At 34.4% G+C, this 20,082-nt stretch overlaps 1 protein-coding gene across 3 annotated transcripts in view; it reads left to right on the top strand.

Annotated features, from left to right (window-relative positions):
• The window catches only part of LOC149552143 (vacuolar protein sorting-associated protein, putative (DUF1162)), a 336,370-nt gene that overhangs the window by 300,539 nt on the left and 15,749 nt on the right, over positions 1–20,082 (top strand). For 2 of the 3 annotated variants that reach the window (XR_016352867.1, XM_089787620.1), the window contains exons 32-34: positions 172–267; positions 556–678; positions 949–1,032. Coding sequence is in view for 1 of the 3 variants with exons in the window: in XM_089787620.1 (XP_089643746.1) it covers positions 172–267; positions 556–678; positions 949–1,032 (303 nt within the window). In the remaining 2 variants the exon portion in view is untranslated. Of the gene's footprint in view, positions 1–171; positions 268–555; positions 679–948; positions 1,033–4,171; positions 4,252–20,082 lie in introns of all 3 variants that reach the window. The other variant, XR_016352866.1, reaches the window with a different exon arrangement.

Raw genomic sequence — 20,082 nt, 5'->3', positions numbered from 1 at the left:
CTTAGGCTTGTATTTGATGGCCTTTGTTGTAATTACTTCTAAATAAATTATTCAATATATTGAAGGTTTTGAAGAACAAAGAATAATGAGATGAACGGATGCTTTTTGTTATGGCCATTGCTTCTTCTCGACATGAGTTTTGTCTACTAAGTGCATTTTTGTTTGTTGCAGATGAAAAAAGCTGGGTCAAATGTGTTGTTTGCCGTGATCACGGAAGTTTCAGATAGTGTACTAAAAGGGGCAGAAACGAGTGGTTTGCATGGATTGGTATGTTTTCCTGTTCATTTGTTGGATTGTCAGAACAAAGATTTCCATGTACATGTGTCGAATATTGAAATATCTTATTTCTGGTTTGTTGAAGAAAATGATTTTTGGAATTGTCGTCTGATACTTAAGAAAAACCAGTAGAGAGAAAACCTTCAGTTTTCTGCAGAAACGTTTCATCTAACATTTACATGAATGTTATAAAGACATCAGAGAGCCATGTCTGCTTGTATTTCCTCCAAGTCAATATCATGACTAAACATTTGGGCTTTGTCTACAATGTAACTCAAGGTGAATGGTTTCCGTCGTGGCATTCTCAAAGTAGCTATGGAGCCATCAACATTAAGGACAGCTATTGTCAAAGGCAGTTCCACGCGTCGTATTAAGCTTGATAATAGTGCTGCCATCAATGAGGTATGCATAAATGTAGGCTCTACAGTGCTACGCTGAGCACAAGATTTGTTGCTAGTGCTATCATAATTAAGGCATAAAACGTGAATGATAATTATGCTTCATCATATAATTATTTCTTAGGTAAAACCTTTGTTAATCTTGCGGCATAAGTGCATTCTTTCTGTTGGAGTTGTATATTGCTTTTATTTTCATTTCATCTTTCAAATTTATTTTCCTTATTTATTTGGCTTTCTGAGTGCTATTTTATCCAACTGGATTATTTGTTTGCAGATGTACATTGAAGGATATTTGCAAGCAATGCTAGATACTTTGTATAGGCAGGTCTATGTGAAAGTGAAGGTTGTTGATGATCAGGTATGAGATTATAAGTCAAAGAATATCATAGATCACTTTAGAGGCTTGACATGCTAGATGCCTTTATGTATCTGGTTTGGAAGTTGTCTTCATAAATGAAAATGGTTGAAGAAACTGTTCTAGTTTGGAGAATCGTTTGGGATAATTCTTCATTCCTAAATTGAAACTAAATATGTAATTTTTTAAGTTTTGATAAATGGAAAAAAATCTATAAGAAGTTGTATGGCATATTTATCAATTTCTAGGACATAATGTGCTTGGCGAAGGTTTGCAGCTCATTGTTTATGCTTGTAGACCTGTTAGCTCTTCATTGGTGCAAAATAGAGTGGAACATGTAGGGTAATATCTTTCTTTGAATTCATAGGGAGCTCCCTTTTTGAAGAGTGGACGAAATGATAATTTTTCTTACACAGAAATTTCAATAAATACCTAAAAACTAATGGAGTTGTGCAGAAAAAACAAACTAAAAATAAACTTGTCTCTTTATTCTTAGACTAGGGAAGAAAGTGATGTATCACTTCAGCATGATACAAGAGGCTTTTTTATTTTCTATCTAATAAAGAAAACCAATAGTTAATGGACACTCATTCTTTTCAGCTAAAAACAGAAACTGAAAGTGACGAGTATAATGCAGTTAAGATTGATTAAACAGATACATGATTTATGTAAGATTACCATTTTAACCTGCGGTCACTTCTATATTGTAGTCAATGAGCTCACTTGATTTATAGGACTCTCATGATACTCTCCAAAGTGAAATTCGGCTCCTGATGTGCTCTGTAAGTTTCTTGGACGGATTGTCTATTTATAGTAAGTCACTCAGTTGTCACCAAATTTCATTATTCATCGATGGTATCATTCTAGTACTATAAGATTTTCATTCCATGTTTTTCTACAATTTCCACAACTCAAGTATATTATTGGCTGTAGTTTGATTATTTATTAAATTTGCTTAATTTTATTAAACTGATAAAATGGGCACCCTAGTATGAGAGTTCACTGGAAAGAGTAATAAGTTTTAAATCATGGGCATATAACATTGGAACCTTGCGTATCAAATATTATCATTATTTGATAGCAGGGTCTTTTGGAGTAAAAAGGATATTTTTAATTGAAAAAGTGAAATTTGAATTGTTCTTTAACTGTTCTTTTAGAACTTGGAGGAAAAAATATGAGAGGAGATTTTGTGAGTTCATTTGCATGATGCAAATTATTCTATTTTTTCTCTAGTGAAACTCTTTTGATTTTGTGTAGTTGAACTTGGTTCATCTAAACCGTCTTGAGGACAAAAACCTCTCTCAGAGAAGATTAGTCATGGACTGAAAGATTATTCCTGGTTAATGTAGCATGGCTCAGTCAGAGTTGAAGGTTGTGCAAAAGATTTGAAGAGATTTGCAGGTACAATTGTGAATTTGCAATTTTGCTAAGTTTTGGTAGACAAAGCATAATTGGTAGAGATTGAAGTTTCAGAGGGGAAGTGAAGTAAATGAGGTTTGGCATGTAGATTTTTACCCTTTTGTTGTGTTGTATCATTCCCTATGTTGGGTGGTTGAATTTCTGGAGAAGTAAGGGTGGTAGAATATTAATCTTTCCTGCTACAGCTGGTGATTCTAACGAGGCATTAGAGAAGGGTGAATAAATATTGGGCAACTCATTAAAATACTTTGTTTTGTGTGAATGGTCTGTCTCTACTTGGCTGCAAGGTTTTTATACTGGTATATGGTGTTCAGTCCTATAAGTTTTGGTTTAAGGGGGGTTGAACTCAAAGGCATTGGTATGAAATATTCGATGAGAAAATGCAATACTTGTGCTAGGATAGCAACTTCAAGCAGGTCAAACTGAATTTTTGTGAGGGCGTTTTGATCGCTTGAGTTGTGGTATGCAAACCCGGCTCTCATGAGAATGAAGCAACACTTGGCTCTCATTAGATCTAGGTGATGCTCATAGAGATGAAGCATTAGGACTTTGTGTGAACCACTACTCATGAAATATGGGTCAGTGAGTTTGACTCAAAAACTACATAGTTGAATCCTGATAGCAATATCACAAATTGACTTGCTGTGGAAAACTATCCCCTACTTATCAATTGACAAGCTTAAGGGGCTTTCTAATGAAACTATGTAGTTAAGTGTGCTTGTGCTGGAGTAGTACTAGGATGGGTGACTTTCCAGGTTGGTGTTTCACCTCTATGAGCATCACCTTGATCTAATGAGTGCTAGGTGTTCGGTTCATTTTCATGAGAGATGAGTTATTGTGAACCTCTACTCATGAAATATAGGTCACTGAGTTGGATGCAAAAAATACATAGTTGAATCCTAAAACCAGTGTCACAATTTGACTTGCTTTGGAAAAATATCTTCTACTTATCAACTGATGAGCTTAATGGGCTTTATAATGAATGGGTTATAAGGAACGACACTTGTTGAAAGTTTTACAAATGGGGTTGCAAATAGCGTGGGTTTAACCATGGAGGGGAATTTGTATTTAAGCGTGCTCAAACTGGAGTAGTACCAAAAAGGGTGATCTCCAGGAAGTCTCGGTGCTTCACCTCTGTGAGCATCACCTAGATCGGCGTTCCATTCATTCCCATGAGAGATGGTTTTGTGTGAACCACTTCTCATGAAGTATGCATCAATGAGTTTGACTCAAAAACTGCATAGTTGAATCTTGATAGCAATATCTCAGTTTGACTTGCTGTGGAAAAATATCTCCTACTTATCAATTGATGAGTTTAAGGGACTTCCTAATGAATGGTTCATAAGGCACAACGCTTGGTGAAGGTTTTGCAAATAGGTTTGCAAGAAAAGTGGGTTTAACCATGGAGGAAACTCTATAATTAAGTGTTACATCCCAAATTTTGACCTAATTAAAATAAGTTTATAGTCGTTGCAGTGATTAGTTAAAACTATCAAATGTCATGATCATGTGAAAAGGGAAATTACAGTTAACTATTTATTTCATGTAAAATTTATTTGTTTTAATCTTGTGTATTGGAAATTGGTTAACTGTTTATCATGTTTACTTATATATTGATACTGGTTGTTAGCCATTGTTACATTTATTAGTTAATATATCCTACTGTTTGATTTAAATGGAGGAACTTGTTATTATTGTGGAAATGTTGCACTAGTGGTTGCAGAAGCAGGCGCAGGGGAGAAAGCATTGCTAAATGGGATTCAAGGAATGGGGCACTATCCTACTCCATTGTTTGATCATCAGGTATGATGTCTAACTACCTTGATAGAGGATTTAGTGACTTCACAATAGAGTACACCAATAGACAATCATGAGTTACTTGGTCAAACATTTAAAATCAGTGAATATCTAAAATTTTTGTTTAGAACAGTTACCTCTCTGTTGTTCTGAGACACCGGCAATGTTATCATTATAAGTTATTATATATATATGTATATATATAAATATATGATGTGACCATGATACTGTAATTGTATCTATAATCATACTTATTAGTATATATATATATATATATATGTGTGTGTGTGTGTGTGTGTGTGTGTGTGTGTATACAGAGGGAATATGATGTTAGAAATAAATCGTATATATTCTCTAAATCACACATATATAGATGTACGTATGCATATGAGCATGATTATAGATATAACAAAATAGTATGATGATACATTATATTTAGATTATTTACTTTTATATATACATATATATATTATTTTTATTAACTTTATAATACCTCTCGTTATGAGGTGGCCATCTCAAGTTAGCGTCCATCTTGTAAAACCGATGATCTTTCAAGACCAATGACCTTTTTAAAACCAATATCATGGTACCAAGTCGGGGAGCTATAAGACTTCGTGGCTGTGGATGAACAAAGATGGTATTACTATTGCACTTGACTTCAGACTCGTTTGACATTGCTATTTTTCCTTCTACTTCATTTCTATTTCTTCTTTTCCCATTTCATAGCATCTTGGGCCATCAGCTTCTACCTCACGGTGGTGATATCTTGTTGGGCCGACTACTATTGACCACTAAAATAGTTCACTACAGGTTATGGAATTCACTCCGTTCTAAATTTTCCATTTGACATCATTACTAGTATAGCTTGTTTCGGTTACATTAGAAGCACATATATGAGCATGGTATTAAATATGTTTCTGAATGCTAGGCTCGATATATAGGTCCAATAACAATAGAGACCTCATGCATTTCTTTTTCCTATACTCGATTATTTTCTTTAATTTTCTTTATGAGAATTCTAATACAGAATGTGATTGTGAATTATGACATATTGATATACATACTAGTATTCGTTGTATACCATCTATGGATTTTATTCAAAGAAACCATGTGATAAAGATCTCAGTATTATGTGATAGTCTCTGAGGATTCACCCAAGGCTAGTGAAGCCAAGATTAGTGGGTGGAGAGTGTTGGTTTCCAAAACTGCAAATTGGAATTCTATGAGCCTTGCCTGTTGGATGCTGGGATATCCAACCAGTTAAGGCCAACTTGACGGAACTAAACAATATAGTCTGAGGTCCCTGCATTTCCAGCTTTGCAAAACTGAGGTGGGTGTACTTAAGCCTTGGACGACAACCTTATATCCAAGATTCTTAAAGCAGATTAATTAAAACACGAATACAATGAAAGCTTTCCTAATGGCAAGACTTATAGAAAACTTCAAATTTGTGAATTATGAATTAAGAATAATAAAAGAATATATGAGAGTTTTTAAATATATGTGATTATTATAAATGATTGTAACAAATGAATATATTATTTCTTCAAAGGAAAGAAATGAAACAGTTGCTAGCATATGGATTATGAATCAAGAGTAAAAGACCAGTGCTTAATTAAATGGGCAATCACTAGAGTGAATATTATAAGTTGAAATGTACAACTTTATAAAGTCCAATATATTTAAACTATAAACAATTTTAGTAATTCAGATGCGACGGATCAATTATAAAAATGCAATTTTAAACTAGTCTAGGATGCACTTTAGCTCCTGCGGAGACAAACTAGACATAAATATGAAAATAATTAAATAATTCACAATATTTGTGTTTATCAAATTTAAAATGCAATAATGACCTAGTCCACTTATCCAAATATTAAAATATTTATAGAGATTAATAAAAGACATTTATAAAAGACACAACTTAATAATTTAAAACTCTGAAATATAAAATAAATAACTGTACTGGAAATAAAATCACAATAAAGACACTCTTTACAGATGATCAATCTATTGCGAATTTCAATTCTGGAATTATATATAAATTTGTTTGATAATCCAAAATCCAAGGGCTTTGTTCAATCGCTCATTCCTTTATCGATGGGAAAATATAATACATCATAGGTGCATCATAGTATATATAAAAAATTTAGAATTGAAATTGTCTCCCATTGTGTGTCACACTTTCATTATTTATAGAGGTAAAAAGGGTGCAAATTAAAAGGCACCACTCTTCACAATACCTAATCGTAATTTATAACTATGCAATTATATTAAAGAAAGAATTTTACTAAGATGAGGATTAAACTCCAAACATATAACTACTGAAGATTTGATAGCAACCATGATACCCATTTTGGGTTTCTTTATATTGATTGCTTCATCAATTGCAAGGCTCAGCTCACGCAAATAAACCTCTTGCTATACAAGTTCATCCGTAAAATCAGTCGCAGGCCCAACGCTCCTTCTCTGATGTCTTTGGTTTGAAACTTCATTTTCTTTAGCATATATTCTCCAAACCTGCAAAAGAACACAAAATTAATATAAGTTCATTAATGATCGGTAATATTTAACACAAAAAATTCATGTTTCAGCGGCTCTGTGAAGCATAGACATTAGGTCTCCATGAATATTTGAACGCAGAGGTACATGAGCGGCATGGCTGGGATTACATCGTGATCACACAAGGAGTCCTCCTCACTCTGAAAACTGATAATTGCTATCACCTAAGCATCATGTTCTACTCGAAAACAATAGTATGCACGAGCCACCATATGTTTGGCTAAAGTTTGACTTGCGATGTAATTCTCTACTATATGAGACGTTGAACAAGCATAGTCTTCTGCAGTTCACATGCTTCGTTTCAAATTGATAACTCTTTCAGATAAGGTGTCATAATACAGTATTATATGCAAATTCCTTTTCAATAATATCTTCCAATTTGATGCCTAGTCCGCTAACTATCCAACCCCTTTTTTTAGTGCCCACTCATTCCATCTAGATACAAAGTTAGATATAGAAGAACTTTCGTGTTATGATAGAATTTGTTTCGACAAGCCTTTACATTGACAGGTAGTGCAATGAGGAAGATAAAGGCATTAGAAAGAATAACATCATTTTAGATGCTCAGGATGTTTAGCAAGGGATAAGCTTCATCGTCCCAGGGAGGTAAGTTGGCTTGAACTGAAGAGGTGTAAGAATCTTTAGAAGATAATTATCCCAACTGATGTTTCTAGTGACTAACAATCCAAATCCTTCAAACTTCACTTTAGAATAAATCATATTAAAGAATAATTAGGGTTAAGTAAACGTGAATCCAGAACTGTACAAACTTTCAAATTTCTCAGAATTATTTTTTGTTGTTCTTTTCTCAGCAAAGCTTCTTCCTATACCATTTAGAACGTCGAGCTAAGAAATTCCATCTCCAATCTTTTTTTTGCTATTAGAACAATTCTGCATAACATGTATCAGAGGGCAGAAAATTCTTAATTTATGTGTTTCCACATCTGATTTCCTCAAAGCTATGAATGGTGACAGTTGTTCTTCTTTCTGTATTTTCTCTACCCGTTGTATGAGTATTTGGATTCTTATACAATATTTTGCCAATTTTGATTTAACCATCCATAATTTTGGCATGTGTCATTTCACAAATGGAGACTAAAATTTTGGGCTCCATCAAAGAGGAGGGGATTCCTGCAAAGGAAAAGAAAACAATATGATCAGAACTTCCATACATGAACATTTAATTTTAAAGAGGTTATTAAAAATCAAGTCAGCTCATGATTGTCCAAATTATACTCTGTTGTTAAGTCAGGTAGTGGTGATTGGGTATTTATTGTCCATCTAAATTCTTGGCCAAGGTTGATTAGAGGCATGCTTGCCTATTGCTAAGCGGACACTCTAACACCGGTAAGCTTGGATGGTTGGACTGTAGTGCCCCAAGCCTAACCTGGGGTAGGGAGGGTCTTTCTCATCTCAAGATTTTGTTGGGATAATATAATGTCCATGGTTGGGAGGTTAAGCCTATGTCAATGCTTCTCCTCTTCTCTGAAAGCCGAGGCTTTGTCAACACAGCGATAACTATTTCAGTTACATGTATGAAATCTGAATTCTTATCTATCTCCTTGTTAATTTATTAGCATAGATTTCATTTCTAGTTTCCTTTCAAATAAATATAAATGGCTTAGATTAGAATTGTCAATTTCTTTCAAATGATTATAAATGGTTGAGAATATGATTGTCAGTTCTTTTCAAATGATTATACATGGGTTGGAATGCATTATCTTTAGCTGTAGCCATTGCCATGATAAAATTTTCTTGATGTAGATATATGCTCACTTCCTCTATGTGATCATTTAACAGCTATAAATTCTAGGGTACAAATTTTCTATATATAGTATAGAGCAAATACTTTGAGATCTAACCCTAGGGCAAAATCATATATTTTTAACTTTGGGAAAAAAATCATATGTTATATATGGTATCAGAGTGTTGGGTTCAACGCTAAACCTTGGGCTCATCACTTAGCAAATTAGTAAGCCTAAAAAAATTTAGATCTAAATGTAGCAGGATCTATACATGGAAGACTCCTCGCAAGGAAGCACGACATCCCATATTTTTCTACTTGATTAAGAACATGCCAAAGTATGATTATTCCTATTGCTCCGTGCCTCGAGACAATGAAGCCTTAACACAAGCATTGCAATGAATGAAGATGGAAAGGGTTAGATGGATTCCTGCCTGGAAGGCAACTTATAGGGACAAACTCATTGAAGCATGGAATGCCCATCAAGCTAACCCCCTTATGCTCTTTCATGAAACTTAGATGGTGCGGGATATGCACAGAACTGAAACTGAACAAGAAACCCCATAATAGGACATCAGAATGATCAATTTGTACTTCATTGTAATAACCTCAGAAGAGGGAATTTTGTAAATAAAACCTGCTACAAATGTAGCTAAGAAATTAAGGAAATAAACAAGCAATTAGCAAAATTCTTTTCTATTCTTGTGCTTTTGTTTTGTTTAAAAAAAGGTGGGAAAGTATGAATAAGAAATTGACTTAAACATTGTATTTACTTACAGGCCAATTAAAATAGTAAACATGAACAACAATGGGAACACCACAAACAATGAGAACAATCCACCCTTTCCCTTGGATCTTGTGCTTCACATTTTGCAAGACATGCAAACGAAGCTAGAGAATATGGAAAGGAAAATGATTGATTTGACAACCTAGATAGGGCAAGGTCAAGAGGAAATGCAATCCTCGCCTCCTTCTAGAACTGAACATGAAAATTCTAGACACAGTGAAAGGAATGCTCAAGCCTCACTCACACAAACTAAGAATCAAAAGAAACTTGAAATAGTTAATGACTTATCCTTGGATATTAAAGAGGTCAAAACTCCTAAGTTTTCTGGTTCCGAATCCGGAGAGGATGCAAAAGCCTAGCTGACCGAAATGGAACAATAATTTGAGATTAGGAATTTCTCTGAAACTTCAAAAGTAGTTTGGGGAATATATCATTATTTAGGAGAAGCAGCTACTTGGTGGGGAAACACCAAGCTGAAACTAAATATCAAGACAACTGAAATTTTAATGGGGTAAGTTTGTAAGAATCTTTAAGAGCCGATGGTTACCTCAAACCTTCTACAGCCAAAAGTTGTTGGACTTCCAGAACCATAGGCAAGGGGATATTTTTGTACACGTACTGGGAAAATTTCACTGGCTTGTTGAAATACGTACCTCCGTATCAAGAAGACAAGAACCGAAAAGTTAGAAAGTTTATCATGGGATTAAATAACAAGTTCGAGGAGCAGTTGATGTTCTTACTCCTTGAACCATGGAGGAAGCCCTAGAAAAAGTTGTTCGTTAGGAACATAAAGTGAAAATAGCTGATTCTATCCGGGATAATAAAAGGAAAACTAATTGGAACTCAAAGGGAACATATTCAAGGTCCTACAAAAAGTAATTTAAGAACTTCAAACCCAATAGAGCAGAACTGAGAGGAAATGCTAATAAAGAATAAGGTAATTCCAATACGAATGGGAACACTAGAGGAAATGAAAAGAAAGGACCATCAGTAGGATGTTACAATTGTTGTGGGGATCACTATGCCAACAAATGCCCTAGCAAGTTGAACACCAGTCAACCACCTAGACCTCCACTACCACCACAACAGAACATTTATCAACAGAGGATTCATGCAGCACTAGACAACTGATAGGTAGAACAACAACTAGGTCCAATTGAAACCTTGGGTAAGATTTACGGAAGCCCTATTTCTATATTAATAGATACCGGAGCCTCGAAATGTTTTATATCCCCAGAGTTGTTAAGTAGATTTCCAAAAAGGTCTAGTTATGGCAAAACCATGGACAGTCGAGTATGCAAACCAGTTAAGGGCTAAGATAGAGCAGTGTTTGTTTGAGGCTCGAGTTGACTTTCCAAATTTCTCTACAGAATTGAATCTGTATGTAGAACCTCTTGGGTTCTATGACATCATCATAGGCATCAATTGGTTTGGTGAACACAATGCCAAGGTTGATTGTCTTGCCAAGACACTAGAATGTTTGGATGGTTGAGGCAATCCTGTAAGTGTCAAGAAAGTTTTGCACAAAATCAAACCATGTCAGATATAGCATGCAACTCGAAAGATGTGGAAGAAAAGGATGTGATATTTTCGCAATTAAGGTTGAGTACTTTCGAAAGAACAAAAATGACCTGGAAGATCTAGAAATAAGGGAGAAATCAAAAAAATCATTTGACGATAAGTATGCATATCTCAAGAAATTTCAGGATATGTTTCTAGAAGAACTTCCAGGATTACCCCCATCTAGAGTGTTTGATTTTACTATAGACTTGGTACTTGGGAAAAACCCATATCCCAAGCTCCTTATTGAATGACCACCACAAAATTGATGGAATTACAAATGCAATTGCAAGATACTCTAGATAAGAAACTTATTTCAGCCTGTGTCTCATTGTGGGGAGCCCTTGTGTTGTTTGTGAGGAAAAAGGATGGAACTATGAGATTATGCATAGATTACAAGATGCTTAACAAGGTCACCATTAAGTACTGATACCCGCTTCCTAGAATTGATGATCTATTTGATTGGATGAGTGATGCTACTGTATTTTCAAAAATTGACCTAAGGTCGGGGTATCATCAACTCCGCATTAAAGATGAAGACATTCACAAGACTATGTTCAGAACTAGATATGGACATTATGAATTTACTATACTATCCTTTGGGATAACCAATGCTTCGGCACCTTCATGAACCTTATGAATAGCATTTTTCAGGACAGTTTGGATAAATTTTTATTGGTCTTTATCAATGACATTCTAATCTACTCCCAAAATGAAAGAGAACACCAAGAGTATTTAGAGATAGTTCTACAAAGGTTATGGAAACATAAACTATGCGATAAGTTGTCTAATTGTGCTTTTTATCAAAAGGAGATCCAGTACTTAGGACCCATTATATCAGTTCAAGGGATAGCCGTATACCTTACAAAGATGAAAGCAATCAGAGAATGACCTATACTTAGGAATGTGACAGAGGTCAAGAGTTTCATGGGTCTAGTAGGATTTTATAGAAAATTTGTTAGAGATTTTTCTTTACCCTATCACCTTGCTTTAAAGAAAAGGGAAGAAATTCATTTGGACTTAAAAATGTCAAATAGCCTTTGAGTACCTGAAGGAGAAGTTAACTACTACACCAATACTTAGAGTACCAGATCCCCAAAAGGAATTTGTGGTTATAACTAATGAATCTGGGGAGGGATTAGGTGTACTAATGCAAGAGGATCAAGTTATTGCATATGAAATTGCTCACAAGTTTGTGCGAGAAATTTTTAGACTCCATGGAATTCTAGAAAAGATTATATCTGATAGGGATGCTAGGATAACATCTAGATTTTGGCAAACATTATTTTCAGCCTAGGGAACCAAACTAAATATTAGTTTTGCTTGTCATCTGAAAATTGATGGCCAAATAGAAAGAGTAAACCAGGTTTTGGAGGACTTTCTAAGAGTCTATTGCTTGGATCAACAATATCAATAGGAGATGCACCTACCTTTGTAGAATTTGCTTATAATAACTCCTATCAATCCACCATTAAGATGGCACCCTTTAAGGCCCTATACGGTCGTAAATGCAAAACTCATGTAAGCTGGAATTGTATTGAAGAAAGAATTATCATTGGGTCGGAAATGCTTAAAGAGATGGAAGAACAAGTAATTCAAATCCGTCAAAGGCTGAAAGTAACAAATGATAGGCAGCAAAGCTATGCAGATGCAAAAAGAATACCTAGAGAATTCTCAGTAGGAGAAAAGGTTCTATTAAAGGTTAAACCACAAAAAAGTACCATTAAGTTTGGGAAGAATGCCAAATTGGCCCCAACATATGTAGGACCCTTTGAGGTGTTAGAAGTTGTAAACCTGGTAGCCTACATAATCGCACTACCTCCAGCCCTTGCTAGGATGCACGATGTGTTCCATCTGTCATATCTTAAGAAATATAACATTCATCATCAACATATGATTGATTGGAATATTTGACAGGTACGAGACCCAGGGGTAGTGGAAATAGAACCACTTAAAATACTCGAGGCGCATAAGCTTTGCTTACAAAATCAAGACATAACCCAATGCAAAGTCCAATGGAACCAGTGTGCTGAACAAAACGTTACTTGGGAAGACCATGATGAGATTTTCCAAAAATTTCCCCCATCCAAGACCAGAGCATAAACACTTTTCTTGTTGTAATTAAAACATTATGTGATTACATAAGTACTTTTTAAATTTATTTGTAAAAGTTCATTGAGGACTTTGAAACATAAGGGGGAGGGTATGTTACATCTCAAATTTTGACCTAATTATAATAAGTTTATAGCCGTCACAATGATTATTTAAAACTATCAAATGTCATGATCATGTGAAAAGGGAAATTATAGTGAACCGTTTATTTCATGTGAAATTTATTTGTTATAATCTTGTGTATTGGAAATCGGTTAACTGTTTATCATGTTTACCCATTTATTGATATTAGTAGTTAGCCATTGTTACATTTATCAGATAATATATTCTAATGTTTGATTTAAATGGAGTAACTTGTTATTATTGTGAAAATGGTGCAATGGTGGTTGTAAGAGCAAACAAAGGGGAGAAAGCGTTGCTAAACGAGATTCAAGGAATGGGGCACTATCCTAGTCCATCATTCAATCATTAAGTATGACCTCTAACTACCTTGATAGAGGATTTAGCAACTTCACAATAGAGTACACCGTTGGACAATCATGAGCTACTTGGTCAAATATTTAAAATCAGTGAACATCTAAATTTCTTGTTTAGAACAATTACCTCTTTGTTGTTCTGAGACACCGACAATGTTATCATTATAAGTTATTATATATATGAAATATATAAACGTATGATGTCACCATGATACTCTGATGATATCTATAATCGTACTTATTAGTATATGTATATATATATACACGTGCGTATACAGAGGGAATATGATGTTAGAAATAAATCATATGTATTCTCTAAATCACACACATATATAGATGTACATATAAATATAGGTACCATTATAGATGTAACAAAATAGCATAATGATACATTATATTTAAATTATTTACTTATATATATATATATATATATATATATTTTTATAACTTTATAAATCTTGTCGTTAAGAGGCAGCATCTCAAGTTGGCGTCCATGTTTTAAAGCCGATGATCTTTTAAAACTGATAAGCTTTTTAAAAACGATATCATGGTATTGTTTTGGGGAGCTATAAGACTCTCCAGCTGTAGATGAACAAAGATGGCATTACTATTGTGCATGACTTCAGACCAGTTTGACGATGCTATTTTTCTTTCTGCTTGTCTCTTTCTTCTTTTCCCATTTCACAGCATCTTGGGCCGTCAACTCCTACCTCATGGTGGTGATATCTTGTTGGGCCGACTACTATCAACCACTGAAATAGTTCGCTACAAGTTATGGAATTCACTCCATTCTAGATTTTCCATTTGACATCATTGCTAGTATAGTCTATTTCGGTTGTATTAGAAGCACATCTATGGGCATGGTATTAAATATGTTTCTAAATCCCAGGCTCGATATGCAGGTCTGATAACCATAGGGACCTCATGCATTTCTTTTTCCTGTCCTCAATTATTTTCTTTATGAGAATTTTGATACAAAATCTGATTGCGAATTATGACATACTGATATACATGCTAGTATTCGTTGTATACCAGCTATGGATTTTATTCAATGAAACCATGTGATAAGGATCTCAATATTATGTGATAGTCTCTGAGGACTCACCCAAGGCTAGTGAAGCCAAGATTAGTGGGTGGAGAGAAGGGGATTCCTGCAAAGGAGAAGAAAACAATATGATTAGAACTTCCATACATAAACATTTAGTTTTAAAGAAGTTATTTAAAATCAAGTCAGCTCATGATTGTCCAAATTATACCATGATACTCTGATGATATCTATAATCATACTTATTAGTATATGTATATGTATATATATACACGTGCATATACAGAGGGAATATGATGTTAGAAATAAATCATATGTATTCTCTAAATCACACACGTATATAGATGTGCATATAGATATGGGTACCATTATAGATATAACAAGCATGATTATAGATTATATTTAAATTACGCACGCACGCACGCACGCAGAGATATATAATATTTTTTTTTATAACTTTATAAATCCTATCGTTAAGAGGTAGCATCTCAAGTTGGCGTCCATCTTTTAAAGTCAATCCTTTAAAACTAATGATCTTTCAAAACTGATAAGCTTTTTAAAAACAATATCATGGTATTGATTTGGGGAGCTATAAGACTTCGGCTGCAGATGAACAGAGATGGCATTATTATTGCATGTGACTTCAGACCAGTTTGACATTGCTATTTTTCCTTCTACTTCTTTTCTCATTTCACAGCATCTCGGGCCGTTAGCTCCTACCTCACAGTGGTGATATCTTGCTGGGTTGACTACTATCGACCACTGAAATAGTCAACTACAGGTTATGGAATTCACTCCATTCTAGATTTTCCATTTGACATCATTGCTAGTATAGTCTGTTTCGGTTGTACTAGAAGCACATCTATGAGCATGGTATTAAATATGTTTCTAAATCCCAGGCTCGATATGCAGGTCTGATAACCATAGGAACCTCATGCATTCCTTTTTCCTGTCCTCAGTTATTTTCTTTACAAGAATTCTATTACAAAATCTGATTGCGAATTATGACATACTGATATACATGCTAGTATTCGTTGTATAGCAGCTATGGATATTATTCAAAGAAACCATGTGATAAGGATCTCAATATTATGTGATAGTCTCTGAGGACTCACCCAAGGCTAGTGAAGCCAAGATTAGTGGGTGGAGAGGAGGGGATTCCTACAAAGGAAAAGAAAACAATATGATCAAAACTTCCATACATAAACATTTAATTTTAGAGAGGTTATTTAAAATCAAGTCAGCTCATGATTGTCCAAATTATACTCTGTTGTCAAGTCGAGCAGTGGTGGTTGGGTATTAATTGCCCATCTAAATCCTTGGCCAAGGTTGATTAAAGGCATGCTTGCCTATTTTGATCACAAAGATGTTGGTGGTGCCAGCTACACAGGCATGCTTGCCTATTGATGAGCAGACACTCTTAACATTGCTAAGCTCAGACGGATGGACTATAGTGCCCCAAGCTTAACCTGGGGTATGGAGGGCCTTTCTTGTTTAAAGATTGTGTGGGGATGATATAAGGTCCATGGTTGGGAGGTTAAGCCTATGTCAATGCTTCTCCTTTTCTCTGAAAGCCGAAGCTTGATCAACACAACGATAACTATTTTAGTTACATGTATGAAATATGAATTCTTATCTATCTCCTTGTTAATTTATCAGCATAAATTTCATTTTTAGTTTCCTTTCAAATAAATATAAATGACTTAGATTAATATTGTTAGTTTCTTTCAAATGATTATAAATGGTTGAGAATATGATTGTCAGTTCTTTTCAAATGATTATACATGGGTTGGAATATGTTATCTTTAGTTGTAGTCATTGTCATGATAATATTTTCTTGATTTAGATATATGCTCATTTCCTCTATGTGGTCATTTAACAATTATAAATTCTAGGGCACAAATTTTCTATATATAGGGCAAATACTGTGAGACCTAACCCTAGGGCAAAATTATCTATTTTTAACTTTGGGAAAAATTCGAATGTCACATTAAACATGCTCAAGCTAGAGTCGTTTTGGGATGGGTTTCCTCCCAAGAACTCCCTATGCTTCACCTCTTTGAGCATCACTTAGATATAATGACTGCTAAGTGTTCCATTAATTGTCATGAGAGAGGGCTTGTGTGAACCACTACTCATGAAATATGGGTCAACAAGTTTGATGTAAAAACTACATAGTTGAATCCTGATAAAAATATCATAGGTTTACTTAGTTTGGAAAAGTATCTCCTGCTTATCAATTGATGAGCTTAAGGGGCTTTCTAATGAATATTTCATGAGGCACAACACTTGGTGAAGGCTTTGCAAATGGGGTTGCAAGCATTGTGGGTTTAACCATTGAGGAAACTCCATAGTTAAGCACTCTCTAGCAAGTGTAGTGATGAAAGGGGTGACCTAGGAAGTCTTGGGGCTTTATCTCTCTGAGCATCGCCTAAATCTAATGAGTGCTAAGTGTGTGGGTTTCACCATGGAGGAAACTCCATAGTTAGGCGCGCTCAAGTTGGAGTAGTACTGGGATGGGTGACCTCTTGGGAAGTCTTGATGCTTCACCTTTGTGAGATTCACCTAGGTCTAATGAGTGTCAAATGTTCCATTCATTCTCATGAGAGATGGGTTTGTGTGAACCACTGCTCAAAAAAATATGTGTTAATGATTTTGACTCAAAAACTACATAGTTGAATCCTTATAGCAATATCACAATTTGACTTGTTGTGGAAAAGTATTTCCTACTTATCAATTGATGAGCTTAAGAGGCTTTCTAATGAATGGTTCATAAGGTACAACACTTGATGAAAGTTTTTTAAATGGGGTTGTAAGCAAAGTGGGTTTAACCATGGAGGAAACTCCATAGTTGAGCACGCTCAAGATGGAGTATTACTGGGATGGGTTGTAAAGTTTTTGCAAATTCTACTAAAACAAACTGATATAAAACCTTTCTATTGTTGGAGATGAACTTGGTCAGTTAAGGATGATATATTAGTCCTTCTCACTGAGATAATAATTCTACAATAATAAATATTATATTCTGCTACAAATTCGAATAAGGCAGAGAATGCTAAAGGTACAGACTTCTTGTTCTTGTGTCCTTTATCCACATTCGTATCTCATCTATATAGGGCACCCAAGAGTCATGTCCTATGAAAGGACGTAACTCTTCCTAGCTCTGTCCTACAAACCAAAGGACAAGTTAGCCCAAATCGACATCTCATCTAAATAGATTTAGTTAGTAAATGTACTAACACTAAATATGATAATTAGAACAATAACAAATGCTCTAAGAGCGATGCCGATTAGGTAAATATCATAAGGTATTTAATAGGTACAATCCATACAAAGGATAGTAATGCATTGCTAGATTCGTAGGATCAGCAGTCTAGACTATTATGTTTATCAGAGTTAATTTTAGGATTAACACTCCCTCTTAACTTGATAATCATAATGAGAGATAATCATATCTAGCAACATCAATAAGCATAGATCGATACTCTATATCTATCTGAATCCTCTAAGCATGTGGTATCATTGAACACATGATACAATGTCATATTACCATCTTGTGATATGACTTATCACTTATACTAGTGATGATAGTATTGCATGGAATGCAACACACATGATAAAATCTGAAGAATGATTAAATTCTTCGTTTATCTAGGTTGTGACTCATAAGTATTGGCAATCTTATATCACAACATGATCCTGAGTTAAGATCTACTAGAACACAGGATCAACTCTAAAGAACAAATTCTTCCTTTATCCAAGTTGTGATTCATGGGCATAGGAATGTTTATGTCACAAATGATTTTGAACTCATCTAGATCTGATAGTAGTTCTCTACTGTTTAGCACATTATCTAAGAGATCGTCATCTCTCATAATGTCTTTTATACAAGTGTTCATTATCTCAGAGATCATCACCTCTTAAATAATGAATACAAATGGTGGAGCCCATAACAATCAATAGCCTGACACTAAAAAATTATTTTAATAATAATTTAAAGAATAGAAATGAATTACCATTCAACCATACCAAGTTTTTTCTTGAAGTCATCTATCTTTACTCGAGAGAGAGGTTTGGGAAGAATATCTGTTGTCTGATCTGGAGTGCAAATGTATTATAATTTTACAGTATTCCTATCTACCATATCTCTTACATAATGGTGTCACATCCCAATTTTTGACCTAGCTTGAAATATAGCCATTGAGGTTCGCATGAAGTCAGTTGGCAGTTTAATTTGATATAATCTGGTGAAATGGTAAGATAGTTGGTCCTTATGATTTCAAGTGAAGATGACATGTTAGTTGATCGTTAATCGCGAATTCATGGAATTAAGAGGAAAGGTTAACTGTTATGATTATTTATGATTAAATAATATATAAATTAATTACGAAGAATTTCCTTGCAGGAAGCATGTCGAAGGGGTGAAAGCATTGTCAGAAAAGAATTAGGCAGGGCATCACCATCACTAGGCAGATGGGTAAAGGACCTAGCCAGAATACATCTGTGGGACTTGCATTGGTTATTTAATAATTTAATTAAAATAATTGGGTTAAAATATAAAACGTATCTTAAAGGATTTTAATTTATCTTTCATATTTAAATACATGCATATAATATAAAATGATTCGGCACCATTATAAATTAATAATATAATAAAATGATGTTTATATGTACCTATAAGATTATAATAATGTTCATAATTTAATAGCATTTGAATTATAATTATAACTCTATTCTTTCCATTTTATTATTCCTTGCTTTTAGCCAATTAGCACTTGGTTTGGAAATCAATTTATTGTTTGGCATTTGGAACTATTTTATAATTTTTTTCTTTTTTAATCATTTCCTCTTCTCTTTTATGTTTTAATCGATTTATTACTTGGGGATTTAAATCGAATTTATGATTGGAATTCATATGGTTTCTTGTAATTGTAGGAAGCCGTAAGGTCTAGCTCAAGTCTATATTATGAAACCATTAACATATATCGGCATTTTTTCCCTAGCTTTTGGCGTCCCTTTTTGCTCTCGGCTTTCAAGCCATTTTACATTCAAACCCTTCCAGCTAGCATACAAATAAATTGCAGAGACAACAGCAAGTGAATAATGTGCATACGGCTAAGAGTTCTTGCCACAGGTTGGAGAACTCACCCAACACCTGAGCTTCATAGCCACAAGGCAAAGTCACGTAAGGATTTCTAAATGCATTTCATAGAAAACGTGTTTCACTCCTTCCATGTTTGGTAATAATTATGCAATCATCCTTCATTGCAAATAGATCATTTCCTTTTGTGACATTGATCTGTGAATAGAGCCAACGATTTCCTTCATTGCAAATATATCATTTCCTATAGCTAATGTCTAAGTCATCGGGTTTCATAGTAACAGCATAGAATGTTATGTCTCTGATTCAAACACAAGTTTGTAATGTATCTTAATTTGTCACTTCTATTTGCAATACAGAAAATAAATTATTAAGTCTGATGCCTCCCTTTCTCTGATTTAAGTTGCCGTATTTCTTTATTTGAGAAAAGATAAAGAACTCTGAAATCTT

The sequence above is a fragment of the Cupressus sempervirens genome, chromosome 6, assembly GCF_028749045.1.
Source record: "Cupressus sempervirens isolate cs-2001-9-10 chromosome 6, ASM2874904v1, whole genome shotgun sequence".
NCBI classification, from domain to species: domain Eukaryota; kingdom Viridiplantae; phylum Streptophyta; class Pinopsida; order Cupressales; family Cupressaceae; genus Cupressus; species Cupressus sempervirens.
The sequence above is the reverse complement of the archived record's forward strand: the minus strand, read 5'-3'. Positions and strand labels throughout refer to the sequence as shown.